The 16,386-nt window shown below is 47.6% G+C and overlaps 8 protein-coding genes across 8 annotated transcripts; 4 read left to right on the top strand and 4 right to left on the bottom strand.

Moving 5' to 3' along the window:
* Positions 1 to 749: 749 nt before the first annotated feature.
* N7529_001392 (quinone oxidoreductase family protein) lies at positions 750 to 1,877 on the top strand (the record flags this gene model as incomplete). The annotated part of the gene is made up of 3 exons (XM_057236923.1): positions 750 to 1,519; positions 1,576 to 1,750; positions 1,818 to 1,877. 3 exons carry the CDS (start codon positions 750 to 752, stop codon positions 1,875 to 1,877), a joined length of 1,005 nt encoding a protein of 334 aa, XP_057101610.1.
* Positions 1,878 to 2,014: 137 nt separating this feature from the next.
* Positions 2,015 to 4,497, bottom strand: N7529_001391 (uncharacterized protein; the record flags this gene model as incomplete). The annotated part of the gene is made up of 6 exons (XM_057236922.1): positions 2,015 to 3,236; positions 3,299 to 3,550; positions 3,608 to 3,625; positions 3,677 to 3,762; positions 3,816 to 4,162; positions 4,332 to 4,497. 6 exons carry the CDS (start codon positions 4,495 to 4,497, stop codon positions 2,015 to 2,017), a joined length of 2,091 nt encoding a protein of 696 aa, XP_057101609.1.
* A 774-nt stretch (positions 4,498 to 5,271) lies between these two features.
* On the top strand, positions 5,272 to 6,682 carry N7529_001390 (inositol polyphosphate multikinase; the record flags this gene model as incomplete). Its single annotated transcript, XM_057236921.1, has 2 exons — positions 5,272 to 5,354; positions 5,491 to 6,682. The coding sequence occupies 2 exons, from the start codon at positions 5,272 to 5,274 to the stop codon at positions 6,680 to 6,682; spliced, it is 1,275 nt and encodes a 424-aa protein (XP_057101608.1).
* A 263-nt stretch (positions 6,683 to 6,945) lies between these two features.
* Positions 6,946 to 7,467, top strand: N7529_001389 (mitochondrial 37S ribosomal protein uS19m; the record flags this gene model as incomplete). The annotated part of the gene is made up of 4 exons (XM_057236920.1): positions 6,946 to 6,988; positions 7,064 to 7,079; positions 7,180 to 7,362; positions 7,425 to 7,467. The coding sequence occupies 4 exons, from the start codon at positions 6,946 to 6,948 to the stop codon at positions 7,465 to 7,467; spliced, it is 285 nt and encodes a 94-aa protein (XP_057101607.1).
* A 551-nt stretch (positions 7,468 to 8,018) lies between these two features.
* On the bottom strand, positions 8,019 to 8,784 carry N7529_001388 (putative TFIID and and SAGA complex TAF10 subunit; the record flags this gene model as incomplete). Its single annotated transcript, XM_057236919.1, has 2 exons — positions 8,019 to 8,438; positions 8,536 to 8,784. 2 exons carry the CDS (start codon positions 8,782 to 8,784, stop codon positions 8,019 to 8,021), a joined length of 669 nt encoding a protein of 222 aa, XP_057101606.1.
* Positions 8,785 to 11,198: 2,414 nt separating this feature from the next.
* Positions 11,199 to 12,011, top strand: N7529_001387 (uncharacterized protein; the record flags this gene model as incomplete). The annotated part of the gene is made up of 1 exon (XM_057236918.1): positions 11,199 to 12,011. One exon carries the CDS (start codon positions 11,199 to 11,201, stop codon positions 12,009 to 12,011), a length of 813 nt encoding a protein of 270 aa, XP_057101605.1.
* Positions 12,012 to 14,246: 2,235 nt separating this feature from the next.
* On the bottom strand, positions 14,247 to 15,591 carry N7529_001386 (uncharacterized protein; the record flags this gene model as incomplete). Its single annotated transcript, XM_057236917.1, has 6 exons — positions 14,247 to 14,312; positions 14,366 to 14,593; positions 14,807 to 14,836; positions 14,896 to 15,224; positions 15,284 to 15,460; positions 15,513 to 15,591. 6 exons carry the CDS (start codon positions 15,589 to 15,591, stop codon positions 14,247 to 14,249), a joined length of 909 nt encoding a protein of 302 aa, XP_057101604.1.
* Positions 15,592 to 15,880: 289 nt separating this feature from the next.
* Positions 15,881 to 16,108, bottom strand: N7529_001385 (uncharacterized protein; the record flags this gene model as incomplete). The annotated part of the gene is made up of 1 exon (XM_057236916.1): positions 15,881 to 16,108. The coding sequence occupies one exon, from the start codon at positions 16,106 to 16,108 to the stop codon at positions 15,881 to 15,883; it is 228 nt and encodes a 75-aa protein (XP_057101603.1).
* Positions 16,109 to 16,386: the final 278 nt, after the last annotated feature.

Below are 16,386 nucleotides of genomic sequence, written 5' to 3'. Positions count from 1 at the left end.
AAAAAAAATCTGGTCATGCAGAATCTTGCAGCGTCAAATACATACATATGCCGGACGCGTGGGGCTTTGGGGACCGTAATTGCCCCTCATAAGGACTCGGGTGGCTTGCCGACGCTGGTAGTCGCTGAGACCAATGCAGGTAGATTGGAGAAACCTATTAGAAGCTCATGGCACTAGGCCTAGGTGCATGAACTGAAACTCTGGAGCGCTAACGGCGATGGCTCTCTTGGCTGTGAGAGATGGACATTGAGCCAATCAAGATATCTTTCAAATATGTTTCAGTGCAGACTCAGGTCTACCTGTTTCACCAGGCGCTTTTGCTGCGAGTATTGTGCCATATATAGTAAACGATATCAACAAAGTACATCGGCATTGCTCCGACGGTCCCATCCGACGGATATATGGCGTCATAGGGTGTGTTCGACTTAACTCTTGATTCCAGGTGAAGCTGTAGAGACATCGTCAGTTTTGAGTAGAACCAACTGTTTCTCATTGTAATTAATGTAATCCGTTCGATCCTTTCATAACTAAAGAATGAGTAGAAAACAGAAATGAAAAGAAACAAAAAGGAAAGTCCGGCGGAAGTGAATGCGGGGATGGAATCAATGGATGACAAATTGACGTTTGACAGTGGACCATCTACTTAATATCCGACGCAACTCCTAATCTGTAACATTACTATGTTTCGCTCTCTTCTACGTCCTCGATTAACCCTCCTTCACAATCATATTGCTCCCAAGTTCACCACCATGTCCACTCCAACAACAATGAAGGCCGTCCTGGTCGAATCAACCGGAGGGCCCGAAGTACTCCAATTCCGCACCGCCCACCCAGTGCCCACCCCTAAAGCCGGGCAGCTACTAGTGCGCAACAACATCTCTGGCGTGAACTTCATCGACACCTATTTCCGCACAGGACTCTATGCCTCGCCAAAGCCCGAGATTCTAGGCCGGGAGGGCGCCGGAACCGTCGCGGCCCTGGGCCCCGAAACAACCGGCTTCCAGGTCGGTGATCGAGTCGCTTGGCTTGCTACTGGCGGTTATGCAGAGTTCACTGCTGTGCCCGCGGCTAAGACTGTTAAGATTCCCGAGGGCATTAGCGATGAGGACGTCATGGCGTCGTTCCTCAGTGGTTTGACCGTGCTTGCTTTTGCTAAGGAGACGTACCCTGTGCAGAAGGGCGATTGGGTTCTGCTTCATGCTGCGGCCGGTGGTGCAGGATTCCTTATGACTCAGATTCTGAAGTCGATGGGTGCGAAGGTTATTGGAACTGCTGGTGGTGCGGAGAAGTGCGCGCTTGTTAAGAGCCTTGGAGCCGATGTGGTGATTGACTACCGCAGCGAGGAGGGCAAGAACTGGGTGAAGTTGGTTAAGGAGGCGACTGGTGGCCGTGGTGTGGATGTTGTTTATGATTCCGTCGGATTGGATACGTGGGAAGGAAGCTTGGACGCCGTCAAGCGCAAGGGTACTGTTATCTGGTTTGGCAATGCAAGCGGGCCTGTGCCGCCACTTCAACTTCCGTATGGCCTCTTTTCTGTGGTGTTTGTGAGTGACTATACTGATGTTATTCTACCAGCAAACTTTCGGCCAAATGTGTCAAGGTCGCTCGCCCGACCCTCTTCGGTTACATTGAAACTCGCGAGGAGTTCGAATACTACACCAATGAGCTATTTGGCCTGCTGAAGTCGGGCCAACTCAAGACCAAGATCCATAAGATCTATCCACTGGAGGATATTGCCCAGGTGCACGAGGTATGATAGCTGCTGTCAACAAGGCGCCAAACGCCCAAGTAGTGCCAATTGCTGACCCACTTAATAGGATTTGGAAGGCCGCAAGACTATGGGAAAGCCTCTTCTGAGACATTCAAGCTCGCAATAATATCTTAAATACTGCAAGCAAAGATTTTTGATAGTGCAAATTGATTCATCTGTGTGCCTATTCAGAGAAAACGGCTAAACGCTTATCCAGCAGAATTACTCTGCGACCCCCTTCGCTTTTTCCTGATCCTCCATAATCTACCCAATAAAGGTCTGAGTCCCGCAGCTGACCATTGCCACTCGAGACACCTCTGCTCCGATTGCTACCTCGGACTCTTCCTTGGCAGGCTTTTCAACAGGCCCATCAACAGGATCTTGCTTGATAGTTTCTTCCCTGACGAATGGCTTGGCAATTTTCTTCGATCTCGGAGGCTTCACTATACCCAACTTCTCTCTGATTTCTTTCATGGAGAACCCCACACTTTCAAGAGCTTCAATGATGAGTTTGGCATGAACCTCAGGATTAGCGCTCATTCTCGGGACCCATTTCACCTCGTTGGCCAAAATGTGCAGAACCCATTCAGCCTCCGAGAATTCAAGAGCTGGAATGACCATATCCTCAGCCTTGCGACGCTCGATCTCCTGCTCATCACCGATCCAATCCACAGGCTTCGGCTCCTTGTACTCCATCATCCAGTCGTTGTAAAGGAACAGATAATTAGAAGGCAGCACAGACATGACCTCATCGTAGAAGTGCATGCCGAAGGACGTCTCGTAAACAGCCGTAATAAATCTCATTCCGGGCAAAATGAGAGCTATCAACTTGGCTTCGACGAAGAACTCAAAGCTGTAGGATGGCGCAAAGCCCGCATCCCAGTCGATCTTCTCCCAGGGAGTGAGGTCATACGGGCCTCTGGCGGGGTCCCGGAACTCCTTGGCTTTGACTTTTCCGACGGGCAATAGGTCAGGAGCTAGCTCTCTGTAGTAACCATAGATCTCCTCGCTTGGCTGCTCGACGGAGATGACTTCGAACCCGTCAATATCTTGGATTTGAGTGGCTTCGATGCGATCCCGTTCGACAAGAATCTTGAATTTGCGAGTCATGCGATCGTCGCCGGCAATCGCAATGCCGTATTTGACGACCTTGCGCGCGATATCGCGGGTGAAGATGTTCGGATTGGCCCAGCGGATCCTCTTCCATGCTTCGGGGTCGTCGATGGCCTCGAAGTAATAGCCGCCAAATAGCATAGAGCAAGCACGGTTGAAATGTCCTGGACCTTCGTTGTGGATGAGCTGCTGGGTCATCCACAGCTCCTTCTCACATCTGTCGCAAGTTCTTCTGGCTTCCTCGAGATCCTCTGTCTGCTCGGGGCAGACATTGTGGTGAAGCAGGTAAGTAAAGAAGTTCTTCATAGTGCCAGTGCAGATCTTGATTTCTTCCTCTGAGTCGGGATTGTAGTGGCCCATGAAGAAGCCAGTCCTGTGGAGGTATCAGTAGGTTTGCCCAGTCTTGGAGAGGCATTCGATAGATGTAAAACTCACAAATAGCCAGTGGCAACATCATTGAAAGAGATGGGCAAGGTCCTTCCTGGCTTCTCGTAAATGATGGTATTGCTGCGAGCTTGCATAGCCTCCTCCTTATCCATTCCCTTCAACTCCTGAGGAGTCACGCCCTGGTTAGGGTTTTGGCCAACGGTGACACCGCCGTATTGTAGATATTTGAGGAAGACTTTGCGTCTGTGAGGCTCGAGGCGACGTTTAAACAGGAAGCGTTTGATACCTTCATCGATTCGACTGTGTATAGACATGTTAGCAGGTATAAGTAGAAGACCGCAGTGTTGAGTATCTTACTCAAGAATTGGCAGTGCTCTTTCACAACACGTTAGCTTTGTATAACTTCTGGGACGTCAATTCACATACGGATCGTAGATTGACTTGTTCTCCTCAAACTCTTGCGGAGTCAACGGGGCATCAGCGTAGAAGGGCTCAAATCCAGTGGGCGCGTTCTAGTGACATTGTTAGGGCGATTATCGCACGAAGAAGTTATTCAATGTCTCACGAGTCCCCTTTTGCTCTTCGGGCGTTTCTTCTTCTTCTTTTTCTGCGACGTGCTGACATCCAGTTCCACGTTTGCCATGATTGCTTCCTCCGCCGGGTTGTGTTTGAAGCCAACTCGGGGAGCATTGGCTCTAGCAAAGTCATCATTGGTATCACAGGCAGCATCTTCAGGCTTTTCCTCCCCAGCCGGATGGACATTCTCTTCAGGAAGCTTTTCATCATACGAGGGCTTATATGTACCCTGGGCATCCACCTCATTAGGCGCCTGATCAAGCGTAGCCTGGTCCGTAGTGTTGAAAGGCTCCTTGGTCTTGAACAGTCTGTTAGCATCACTTTGTTTGTAGAATACTTCAGAATGGTTCAGGGTGTTTGGTACTCACACTATCCTCGGTCTCCAAGTTTTGTGGCTCATTCTTCTCAGCCATCTCCAGATCTTTCGAATCCTCGGCATCACTTCTGGGTGGGCATTCACGAATCCGGAAGGGCAATTCCTGGGCAGAGACAAATGAGTCCTCACCGGTGACTTCGCCATTATCCTCGTGATCCAACGAAACTGAGGGCTCAGGGTTGGCAGTCGAATCATCAGTCGCCATGGCTTCAGTGGAGCTCACTTTTTTCTCGGAGATAGATGGCTCAATGGGTGTTGGTAGAACATGTATGCTGGGATGAGGTTGATCGTCCATGTCGGATGGAAGAAGATGAAGTCAGGGTGTCAGAGAGAAGGTAAGTGAAGCTGAAAGTGAAGATATATCAAAAAAGAAAAGATATCAACCAGGCAGGTGTTAACCGGTACCTTGTCCACTTTTATGCAACCTGAGTAAATCAACGATCAAAGCAAATAGAGCGCAAACGTGAAATCCATACGGAGTATAGTCATCTAATGAGGGCAGTGTGTTTGGGTCAACAACACTAAGGATATTATGCTCTCGAAAGTAGGTTTACTAACGGAACTGTTATTTTCGATTGTTGCTTATTGCTGATGGTTACATGATTAACATATAATCATATGAACATATAACATGTCTGGCTCGTAGTCACATTATATATATCTATGGGGTTCTTAACATTGCACTTCTACAGATGGAGTTCCGGTCACTTCTAGATCTTTTGTAAACTCTTTTTGCCTTGATTTTTATGATATTCAAAATCTAACTCATTACTTGAAGGTCATCATCTTATGAAATTAACTATTCAAATTGTCTACATAAGTAGTAGTTATAATTACCTACATACCTGCATACGAAGTGCCAAGTGATAAGCGGAACCAAGTTAGGGCCGAAATAGCCCCCGCTGATCATGATGCCATGTCTACCTCAGTTCTTTCAGCTATATAGCCCTCGTCGCCTTCAGTTTCTGCATCAAGTTTGATTGTTTCGACTTTGCATTTGACTTTGCAAACCGTGTCTGAGTCATCCGGAATGCAGTGAGGAGCCGTGGACGTAACCAGTATGACCAAAATGCCCACAAAACCAGAGAATCGAAAGACACCACAAATAGGTACCGATGACCTGGTCCCTTTCGACCACGCTGCTGCAGGACAGTAAGTTCAAGCTCTATCCCTGGAACGCGACTTCCCGGCCTCTCATCCGCGCAACTGCCTGCGCGGGGTTTGCTTGCTCACGCGATACTACTTTTTGACTTCAGGACTCATGCTAACAAGTCTTCTATGTTTACAGTGAAGGTGTCCGCTGTACGCTCTCTGGCGCACTGATCGCCAAACCATGCACTCGTCAAGAGGTGGAATTCTACGAGTCCAGTGCCCTCCACCCAGCCTTCCAGGAGTTCATCCCCCTCTACGTTGGCTCGCTCTCATCCGCCGAACAACAGCAACCGCAGGCGATTGCTGCCGCCCGAGAATCCGGCACTCTGTTCCTTCCTGACCCCGACGCCTCTACCGACCCTTCGTGTCCTGGTGAACCATCGCAAACACAGCGCGACGCTACCTCTGCTCTCGGACAAGATGAAGCCGCATGGGTGCCGTCTGGAGGCAAGAAACTCGATACTGGACTGTCGATCGTGCTGGAGAATATCGCCTGCGGATTCCGTCGGCCCAACGTGTTGGATGTGAAGCTCGGGGCGCGGTTATGGGCTGATGATGCACCCCTTGAAAAGCGCAGTAAACTCGATGCTGTGTCTAAAGAGACTACCAGCTCGAGTCTTGGATATCGTATTGCGGGTATGAAAGTATGGACAGGAGAGAAAGGGGAGACAGATGAGGGTGATCGGACAAATCCATATGCTACGAAATATGAGGGTGTAGAGGGCGAAAAGGGCGAGGTCATCGAGAAGGATGGATATCGGCGATACGACAAGTGGTATGGCCGGTCTTTCACCAAGGACACCGTCAAGCAAGGGTTTGAGACTTTCCTTGCGGGTGCCAAAACGGGGAAGATCGATCGATCGCAAATGATTGCTCGCCGGTTGGCGGATGAATTAAAGAGAGTGCATCAGATCATTGAAGCAGAAGAGAGTCGAATGTACTCGGCCAGTGTACTTGTGGTCTACGAAGGTGATCCAGAGGCCAGGGAGCATGCAATTGAAGAAGAGAAAAACGCCCCGTCCCGTTCTCAAGAACAAGAAGACTACGATGAGGATGACGAGGAATTTGAGATTCCCGATAGCGCATTAGAAGTAATTGACCTTCAGCTGGGTGAAGGAATGCCCCAGCAAGCCATCAACATCAACATCGATCCACAAACGATGCCAGATCTGGCCGATGACGAAGAGGACGAGGATCCCCCCAAAGTCCATGATCTTCGCTTGATCGACTTTGCGCATGCTAATTGGACACCTGGGCAGGGCCCAGATGAGAATGTTCTCTTAGGTGTGCGCAGCCTGATCGAGGTATTCGAGGAACTGGCAGAGTGAAGAATATAAGATGTTCCAACTGTTGCTGGCGATTGTTGGCACAACTCTCGGACCGGTACCTTTCTTTCATTTTCATTTTCATTTCCACTTAGCTGAATGAACATTTCATATATTACTTAGCCAATTTACCGCATTTATATTATATCATTCCGACCTTGAGCTCTGTATAGAACGCAATCCAAATTACTTACTAAGCATAACGCCAAGACTTCGAAATCAATCTTCAACATCGCGGACAACGCTTCGGAAAACATCAAGCCAAAATGTTCCCTACACGCGCTCTTTTCGGTCGCTCGGTCTGGAAAGGTGAGACTCCTAGATCTTAAGGGTTCAATTTCCGAGATCAATTCCGAAGAAACCACATGCTAACATCTCCTCCAGGCCCCAACATCGTTCCGTACGTAGCCCTCCACGAATGAGGATAACCCCCGGCGAGCATTGATGCCGGAGCAGGACATAAAAATAGAGTTGAAAACTGACCTTCCAATCGCATCCAGCCTTGCTCTCCCACGCACTCTGCCCCCTCCACCGAACACACCCCCAATCCGCACCACGAAGCGCGCAGCAACCATCCTCCCGAACTTCGTCGGCCTCCGCTTCGCCGTGCATAACGGCAAGACATACGTCGAGGTCCAAATAACCGAGGAGATGGTCGGACGCAAGCTCGGCGAATACGTTGCGTATGTCTTACCTCCAGAACCCAAGCCAGGTTTTTCCTGATCAGCCGCTGACCTTGCTGCAGAACCCGCAAGCGTTTCACATACAAGCAGTCTAAGAACAAATAGGCGATTCGCATGATCGCTGCAGACACAGATATTTGTGCTGCGCTGCATTTCTTACACCATGTACAGATATTGGATTTCATGTTATATTAGCTGTTTTTGGGCCGGAGTTCAATATGCATTCTTCTTTTCTCGGAAGCAAATCGCAATCGCAATCCCATAATGCGACTTATGCGGAACACAAATGTCAAGATGTCTACTATGTTGAAACAAACTTGCCTTCAAGGATCATAGATCGTAGATCATTCCATCAAACTGAATCAAGCACAAGAGTAAAAGCAAGCATATGGGAAATGGTTCATATCATATGATGAATACTACCAGTCTCTGCATAAAGGCACCTATACCCAATCCCACCCAAAGCCCAAAGCCACAGAGTAAAAAAAGAACTCCATCCATCCAAGGATCCCATCCAGACCCCATGCATCTGATCCACGGAGAGACCAATACCAATCAATTCAACGCCACGCCAAAGCACCCAAACGAACGCAACGTACAAACAACAAAGAAGCTCCATATCTAAAGAAGACCGAGACTGACTTCCTCTTCCTCTCTTACCGATAGAACTCGCCCCGCTTGACACTAACCCCATATTCTCCAACCGCCATCCCCAAATCCTCCATCGTGAGAACCGTCCGGCCCTGGCCTGACCCGCCAGACCCACCACCACCAAACCCAGGCCTCTGAATACCCAGATGCGTCGCCGCCTTCCCTTTCTCGCCTGGTACCGGCGGTCCAGCTGGAGCGTTGAGCCCCGATGCTGCGGCCAGGCTGCCGATCGGGTTGTTGGCGGAGGAACTGTTGGAGGCGCGGATACGCGCGTATTGGTACGAGTCGGCGGCGATGTCAGAGACAAATTTCTGTGCGGCTAGTGCGAGCAGGCGCGCTAGGTGCAGTGGTGTTTGGCCCGGGCCTGTGCCTGGCGGTGGGAGTCCGGCGAGGGTGAGGTAGTGGGCTGTTACTGCGTCGGGGATCTGGGGGTGTTAGCTTGAGGTTTTGGTTTTGGTGGTATCTTGCTTGGTTGGCCGGGGTGGGAGGATGTGAGAGGTGTGCTTCGTTGCTGGGACTTACAATGGGTGCGTAGTCGTCCATTTTGCCGAGGAACTCGCGCAGGCTGGTTTCTTTTTTGGAGGGGGTTGGCGCAGGCGCCATGGGGTCGATGCCTGGGGCATCATCGGTATTTTGGGGATCGGGATTCATCTCGACGTCTTGCTCGATAGATGCGTCGAGATCGGGCTCAGTTTTGATGGTCTCTTCTGATGGTTTCTCTGATCCGTTCTGCGGTGGTTGGGGAGGTTGCGATGTTTGAGAATCGGTCATGATGGGCAATTATCGGCGGAAAACCCCTGTAGTTTTTTTTCTTCTTCTTTGTTTTCCTCCAATCGTGAAACCTGGCTGCAGAATCCTAAATACAAGACCAATCAATGGCGGTCATAGTGTACGTTTATAGGGAGAAAGTCACACGGGTAGCGCACGGTCCACCTCAGTCATCTACTTCGTGTTACGCGATGCGGTTTAGCGTGCTCCTGCCCTTTACCATCCTCGTGCGTGTTTCTATAAAGTCCCCTTCCTGGTCGCTGCGACATTTTGCTTCTTAATTACTAGTGCGCATACTTACAATTTAATAGCCACTATAGCAATTTAGGTTCTAGCGGCCTCTATGTATCATGAATATATTCAATCGTCGATATCATCTTCGTTTTCATTTTTACATATACGCCCGGCTGTTATGTAGAGGAGCTCTGGTCTCTGGTAAGGGGGTTCCAATCTGTCGATAAATTATTCGTAATCGTTACTAGCCGAATAGTAAACCCACTCGCTAGTGAATTACGTTGATTAAATAACAAATTAGCCTTCCACGAGGTCAAGTTGTCACTGACCAAGTGGTTCTGTATGCACTTTCTTAGCACATCAAAGCAAGACCTCGTCACAGATCAAGATCTGGCTTCCATGCTTGTCCATGGCTCTCGCAGTCTGCTTCAGGATAGTCACGCAGGCGTTGTCGGCCCACTCGTGGTAGATATGTCGGAAGAAATATGCGGCAGCACCTGAGAAATCAAATTATCAACCTCCGTTCCCTGGAACTCAACAAGTGCAAATATCTACTGTCAATTGGCTGAGCCTCAAAAAGGTCGTGCCAATACATCTCCACAGCTGCTAGCCCGGTTGTTGAGCTATTTGTAACATAGCCATCTTGCACAATACATCTCAGTCCACTGTTCAGACAACATTCTAGAATCCGCTTTGCAACTTGGCCCTGGCCACCGCCAACATCGTCAAACGCTTTGCAGTACTCTATCTACCCAAGTGAAACCTTACTTCACATTAATTTTTCACTAGCCTCCTCACAAAGTACGGCCAGATGGGTCGCAATCTCCATGGCTGATTTGTCCCAGAGCCCAAATCTCAGAGTAATTGATTGTCTCATCAAGTATCAACCCACCGGGGGGTTTATAGAACGAGTGCACTTGCTACCGAACTTTTGATTGTAGTTGTTAGCTTGCAGGGCTGAGACTCTGTCACCTGTACATGTGCTTGCGAGATAGCCAATTCAATTAATCCACGACCTGCTTGCATGCCTAGCTCTGCAGCTCGTAATGCACTATGCCTGTACACACACGGAAACGCTGAAGGTGGTAGGTGTTTGTTAGTCTGCCTTGTACAGCCTAGTATAGTTTGCCCGACCAATACCACATCAACATCATCCCAGAATCATTTTCAGCGCCCCGCCAAGGGGTTCATACAAGTGCCCAGGCTTTCAGAATAGTATGGCGCCGTGTATATTAATTTCTGGAGCCGACCTAGTGGATTCTATAAACCAAGCAGTTTATTTGAGGTAATGCGGCTATAGCTTGAGTGTAGTCATATTGGTACTTTCGTGCAGTTTCCCTCATTCTGAACTCTTGGCACGCCATCTCACTCTCTTCACTCTACCTGAGCTTGTTTCCTCGGTCCAGATACTTCAAAATGGAAAATCATACCGATCTTCATTGCAATTTAAGTATAAGTAGCCTCATTTTCCCTCGAGGCGAGCGCTCTCTGTCATTGTGAGCTCTGCCAGGCCGAGGCACAGCTTCGCCCTCGAAAATCAATATATGCCTCACCTTGGGCCCTTATGATGCTTCCGCGCTTTCCGAAGTATGTTCTAATTGCAAGGGTCCCGATGCAGGCTGTCTATGCCATGGTGCATTCGCGAGGAGAATAATACTAGGTTATTCGGGCGAGGATGGCTATTTGCGGAGAAAGCGCCAGTTTCCCCACTTCAGCCTCCATCTGCATGCATTGCTTGCGTGTCTGTAGGCACTGATTGATTTTCAAATGGCGACGATCGAGACCTAATTCGCCCGAAAAGGGGCTTGGTGTCTGCATAATAACGGAGTCCGATTACCACGTTGCTCGACAGTTCACCATGATCTGTCTTTTCCCCGCTATGGCTCCCTAGAAAGTCTGGTCAGAAACCTGTTCATGAAGTAGTAAAGCCCTATCAAGGCGAAATTGCCAGGCGTATCGGAAGACAGGGAAGATGCCTTCCTGCTCTTTAAAGTGCTGATTAATATAGAACTGACTCGCAAAAAGATTATTTGATTTTCTACCGATTAGCGAATACATAAAGCCATAGCTCTTCCATGTTAATTGCTTTGTCGAAGCCGTCCTGTGGATTCATTTATATCCACTTCATGGTTCTGCACAAGAGAAATTTTCCTTTGGCGCGTCTAACGAAGTCGCTTATCGCTATGAACAGTCAGTCTGAGTCATCGAAGAATATACAAGTAAGTCAGACGCACTCGACTTTTGAGAACAAATTAGCTCCTAACTCGATATGGGGGATAAAGCAAAAGGCACGGCAATTACGCCGACAGAGAAGACGCCAAGCACGAGTCAGTAATGTCGAAGTGACCGAAGAGAGTAGTGACGAGGCTAGCCACAAAGGCAATAACCAGCGAGTTCCTCGAGAGCCTATTGAACGCCTAGTCAAATTGATCATGTTTCTGGAGTCCTACAATAAGGAGGTGGAGCAGATCGAGTCCGCTCTAGGAGAGCTGCTGCAGAAAGACGAGAGAATAAGACGTCTTTCCGCCAAAGTTAAGGATCTAGAGCATTCCAAGAATGAAGAGGCCCGTAGGGTTGAGGAAGAACGGCATCGATTGGTGGAGCTGCAAAACCAGCTCAACGATGAGAAGACCTTTCTTACAAATTTTCGACAGAGGCTAGATCAAGAAGGCAAACAATTGGAAGGGGAGAAGCAACACTTTGAGGCCGAGATGATGGCTAAATATGACCAAGCCATAGCAACAGCGAAACAGAAACTAGAGGATGAGTCGCAGAAAATAATGAAGCAGAAGGAGAAGGCCACGGTTGCGAGATTTGAACAGGCCGAAAAGAAGATTCGACAATTGCAGGATCAAGTCTCAGCTCAAACAGAGGCCAAGGAAGATACAGAAAGAACCCTCACGCTATTTAAGGCCCGTACAAAAGAGCTGGAAGACCAGAAAAAGGAACTTGAGTCTAGGTTCAAAGCTCAAGAATCCCCATTGTCAGAGTTGTAAGCAAGCTCTTGTACGCTTCTTTAATTGGGAATTACTGACTCTGCTCCTAGCGAGGAGGACTTATCCAAGATACACAAAGCTCTCAAGGCAATCGCTCATGCCTATTTCGGAGAGCTTCCGCTAGAAGAATGTGTAAGTTTGATGCCCACCGGCACGTTCAACCTATATCTTACCTTTGACAGGATATTGATCAGTCCCAACGCCTTCTCCGTGATAGTGATCCAATATTCGAATTTGTCCCTCTAACTGCTTCGATTACATCTAAGTACCTTCGAGCCCGGGCAGCGCAGACGGTCATTGCAAAGGCTATATGCCATTCGCTTTGGCAGCCTTTTGGAGGATCGATCTTGCCCCTATCTTCAGATCAAATTACCGCTTTCGTTCAAATTTCGAAGGCACTTGCTCATCAGGATCGCAGAAAGGAAAGCTTGTGGCGGTATCTTACCTTTCAAGGCCTTGATGTCGCTTCTCCTCAGTCTACCAGGGACAACGCACTTAGCAATCAACTCTCGCTTGCAGAGACTCGGCGCCTTTCTAAACTTCTTGGGGTCCTTATACCCCAGCAAAAGCAAAAAGATTTTGAGCGTGACCTAGGGCGTCTTCTCACAGAATGTGTGCATTTTTGGAACAAAGCGAAGAGAGATAGTTGTGTCGTTGAATTTGATACCAAACCCCCGAATCTGTGTAGCTCAGGCTGGCTCTCAGAACCGTGTCCCGAGCTTGATTATGTGGAGAGCAGCAACGAGCAAGGACGTAATGGAGTGCAAGCTTGGTGCTTATTTCCCCGCGTTACGTTCAAACCCGTCAACGAGAAACCTAAGATTGTCGCAGGAAATGCAGTCTTCAATGATTGCCCGGCTTTCCTTGAAGGTACTTGTGAGATTAGGCGGCAAGAAGAACAGCTCCCACAGTGGAAACGCCAGTATGCGCGGCAGCCATCTGTCTTGAAGGGACGATAATGACAATGGCTTTCTATCCGCCTCCTCCCTTCGTTTACTTTCTTTTCATTTTTTCTTCATTCTTCGTTGATTCTTTTACTACTTTACCTCGTGGACTTTTGATGGGAGAGTGTGAAGAACGGCTCTGCGATAACTTGGAAATTGGGAGGCTGGAAATAACTTGTATGGAATCCTCGCAATTAAGAGGATGTAATAGGCTAGTCTCTGGTCAAATTTCTGATGAATGCAATTTGAAATCTTTTCTGCGGGATCAATTGCGTCGATAAACTAGACTTCCTCGAAGCCTATCCAACCGCACGAATCGAAGTGTTTCAACCCGAGACTATTAAGATTAGCTTCGCCGCCGTCGGTCTAGGACCTTACGAGCCTGATCAAGTGCCTTCGAAGCTTATTGTCTACTTTCTTACGCCGACACCCTCTTCGAGCCGGGGTCGTGAGTGGGAGCCAGAAACGCCTTCGAATCCCTGTAATGACAAAAACAAGTTTCTTTGATAGAAGCCTTACTAAAACAGCGCTCAGAAAGCCCTCCGAGCCCACTTATTTGCAAGATAAATCAGGCTCCAAAAGTCTGTCAAATCACAATGCAATCGGCAGCTATTGTCGAGAACGAACCTTGGAAGTAAGCGATTTACGCCTGAAAATGAGAAGAAGAAGAAGAAGAAGAAGAAGAAGAAGAAGCGAAGAAGGACTAGATTTATAAGGCAAATACTTTCCGAAGAAGGCCTTACAGTTTTAGAGGCCTCTGCCTTAGCGATACAGCCAGAGCAAGTAATTTTAGCACTAATACCCAGCGAGGCACGTACAAGAACCTGACCGACGTGAAGCTTTTGTGGAATTGAGAGGTATAAATTGATTGCATGTCCTAATAGGGCTCGCTTTTGAATAATTGAATTCAATGTTGTTTTGGTCAAGATGAATGCATTGAAAATAATGGACTTAATGGGATGCACCGCTCGCATGTGAATTACGTTAAGCTTCTTTTCGCAGCCAGGTGAAAGTCTCGGCTTCTCAGCATTGGCACCATGCTCACTCCCGGGTCATTCGTGACAGCATCGCTCGCTTCGATGTTTAATCTGCCATTTATGTTCCGATAAATGCATGATATACCAATTCAGAGTTGGTTTATGGTTTTGGTCATGGAGGACGCTTCATTGGGTGAATTGGAGATGCGTAAACCGCACTGGTATTAGGATGATTCTAAATACAAGAGCACGGCAGCGGCTATAGGATGTGGCTATAAAGACTAGAAGAAAACAGAAATGGCACGCTTGCGGAGTCAATGATGCACCAAAGTGGAATCCTCAACTATGTCTTGAATATCTCTCTTGAGTTCCTCGTGCATCTGGAACAATAGTCAGCTGAGGTATTGGAGGCCCACAAATGGAAAGAACATACTTGGCAAGCCAGATCATCAGTACCCTCACAGGCTGCAAGCCGAACTTGATTTAAAGCTTCCAACTTTTCTTTTATAGCCGCTTCGCTGCCGGCTTGATACAAGCGCAATTCACCAACTTTACGAATTGTCGGTGTAATGAATTTCGTAGAGATTGCAACATAGATCTCAGTCGCCCTGAGAATAAAGTTGAAGCTGACTTTCATTTTGAATGCTTTTTCGCGTAAGTCCTTTAAGTTTGTTAGTTTACTGCTGCCCATATGATGGGGGAAAATAAAAGCAAGTACTTGTTCTATAGCTGGATTCACAAGCCGCTCACTGTTAGCAGCAATTTTGATGGTAAGTCTACTGTCTCTGACAGTTCTTTTTATGACACTCGACATTTGTAACAAGATGTCCATGAAGTCTTGTACGCGGAACTGTAGGTCGGTCAAATGACATACAGACTTCTCCAAAATTTTGGTGATCTCCGCCTGCATGGTAGATATTAGCACACTCCCTTCCCATGGAAGGTCAATTCGGGTGAACAGACGATTGATATAGTTTCTGAAGCCAGGGCTTCAAGGGTGTCCTGAAACTCAGAAATATTCTCTGTAATCTGGTTGATGTACGCCTGTCGCTTCGCTTGAATCTCTTCCATACTGAGAACTTCCCATTTCAGGTATGAGTAGTAGCAGTATCCAATAGCTCCTGAAACGGCTACCTGGGGCAGAAAAGGAAGCAAAGCAGCAAGACTAGCTGTTGTAGATCCCACTCCTAGACCCGCAAAGACCGGCGTCGATGCTGCAGCAGTAGAGCCCGCAGAGCCTGCAAAGCTTGCGCACAACCCAGAGATGTTGGAAGCTCCAGGAATAATCGAAACTGCAATATTCTTGTTAGTAGCATCACCACCATAAAAGGACTTATAAATGAAGAAATACCCAGCATAGGAACCAGAGTTTCAAAAAATTGCTTCTGTTCACGACTTTTCTCCAAGGATTCCTTTCGAGTTTGGAACAGTTTCAATTCAGAAGCCAAGTCCTCTTTTTGCAGCGTCTTGTTTGCTTCACTTTGTCTGATATTTCTCTTCACATCTTGAGCTTCTCGTGCCTTTATGCCTACCAACCGTGAATAATACTCTTCTCTATTCTGAGTGGTCAAACTCCTTACCTCGGGACTCCCCTAGGGCATTAAACAGATAGATCGTTGCTTCAAACCAGCTGTCAAACCCCTGCTGGATATCTCTCATTTTAGTCGTACAGTCATCGATATCCTCCTGAGCTTGCTCGAGATATAGATGTGCATGACCTTTCTCGTCTTGATCTGCATCTGGTCTACAAAATCGCAATAGCTGCTCAATCTTGAGTATGAAATATAAGCATATGTCTAATGTGAAATAAAAAAATGCAAGTCATACTATACCACCTGGTGAAGCGAGACCACCTGCTAGATGAGCAATTTCAATCATCTCCCTTTCAGCTTTTTTGAATGCAGCTATTCCAATCTGCACGCATAAATTGATATTTTCATGGAGTGTATCATATCTTGGAGGTAATCAGTTGGAGTTCAAGCATAGTTCGAAGTCCGGTCGCTCCCTTGAGCCCAGGTCCGCTCAGGGAAATGCTCATCATTTCCGATCGGGTGGAAACAAGTTGGCATTCACCTAGCACACCAAGCGCTTCAGGACCGGCACGGAGACTAAGATGCCAATCTTGACGGTTGTAGTCTTGCTTAAGACTTTTTTGCATGCGGGAAATGGAATCCATGGAGTCTTTGAAGAGTTCTTTCGAAGATCGGAAGTTTCAGAAAAGAAAGCTGGATTTGATAAATAAAATCAATTGACGGCCATCAAGTATGTGCGGATTAAACGATGCTTATATGCTGGTTATCGCCAAAAAGTAGGCAAAAAGTGCGAAAATCAATAACAATCAATTTAATTCGCGACACGAGGGCTATCGGATCTTTTCGAAATTTCCATGAATATAGAGATTTTTGGAAGTGGGCCAATGAATTGAACTCTGCTCAGGCCTCAATACATATTGGG

This window comes from Penicillium soppii, assembly GCF_028829465.1.
Source record: "Penicillium soppii strain IBT 18220 chromosome Unknown utg000002l, whole genome shotgun sequence".
NCBI classification, from domain to species: domain Eukaryota; kingdom Fungi; phylum Ascomycota; class Eurotiomycetes; order Eurotiales; family Aspergillaceae; genus Penicillium; species Penicillium soppii.
The sequence above is the reverse complement of the archived record's forward strand: the minus strand, read 5'-3'. Positions and strand labels throughout refer to the sequence as shown.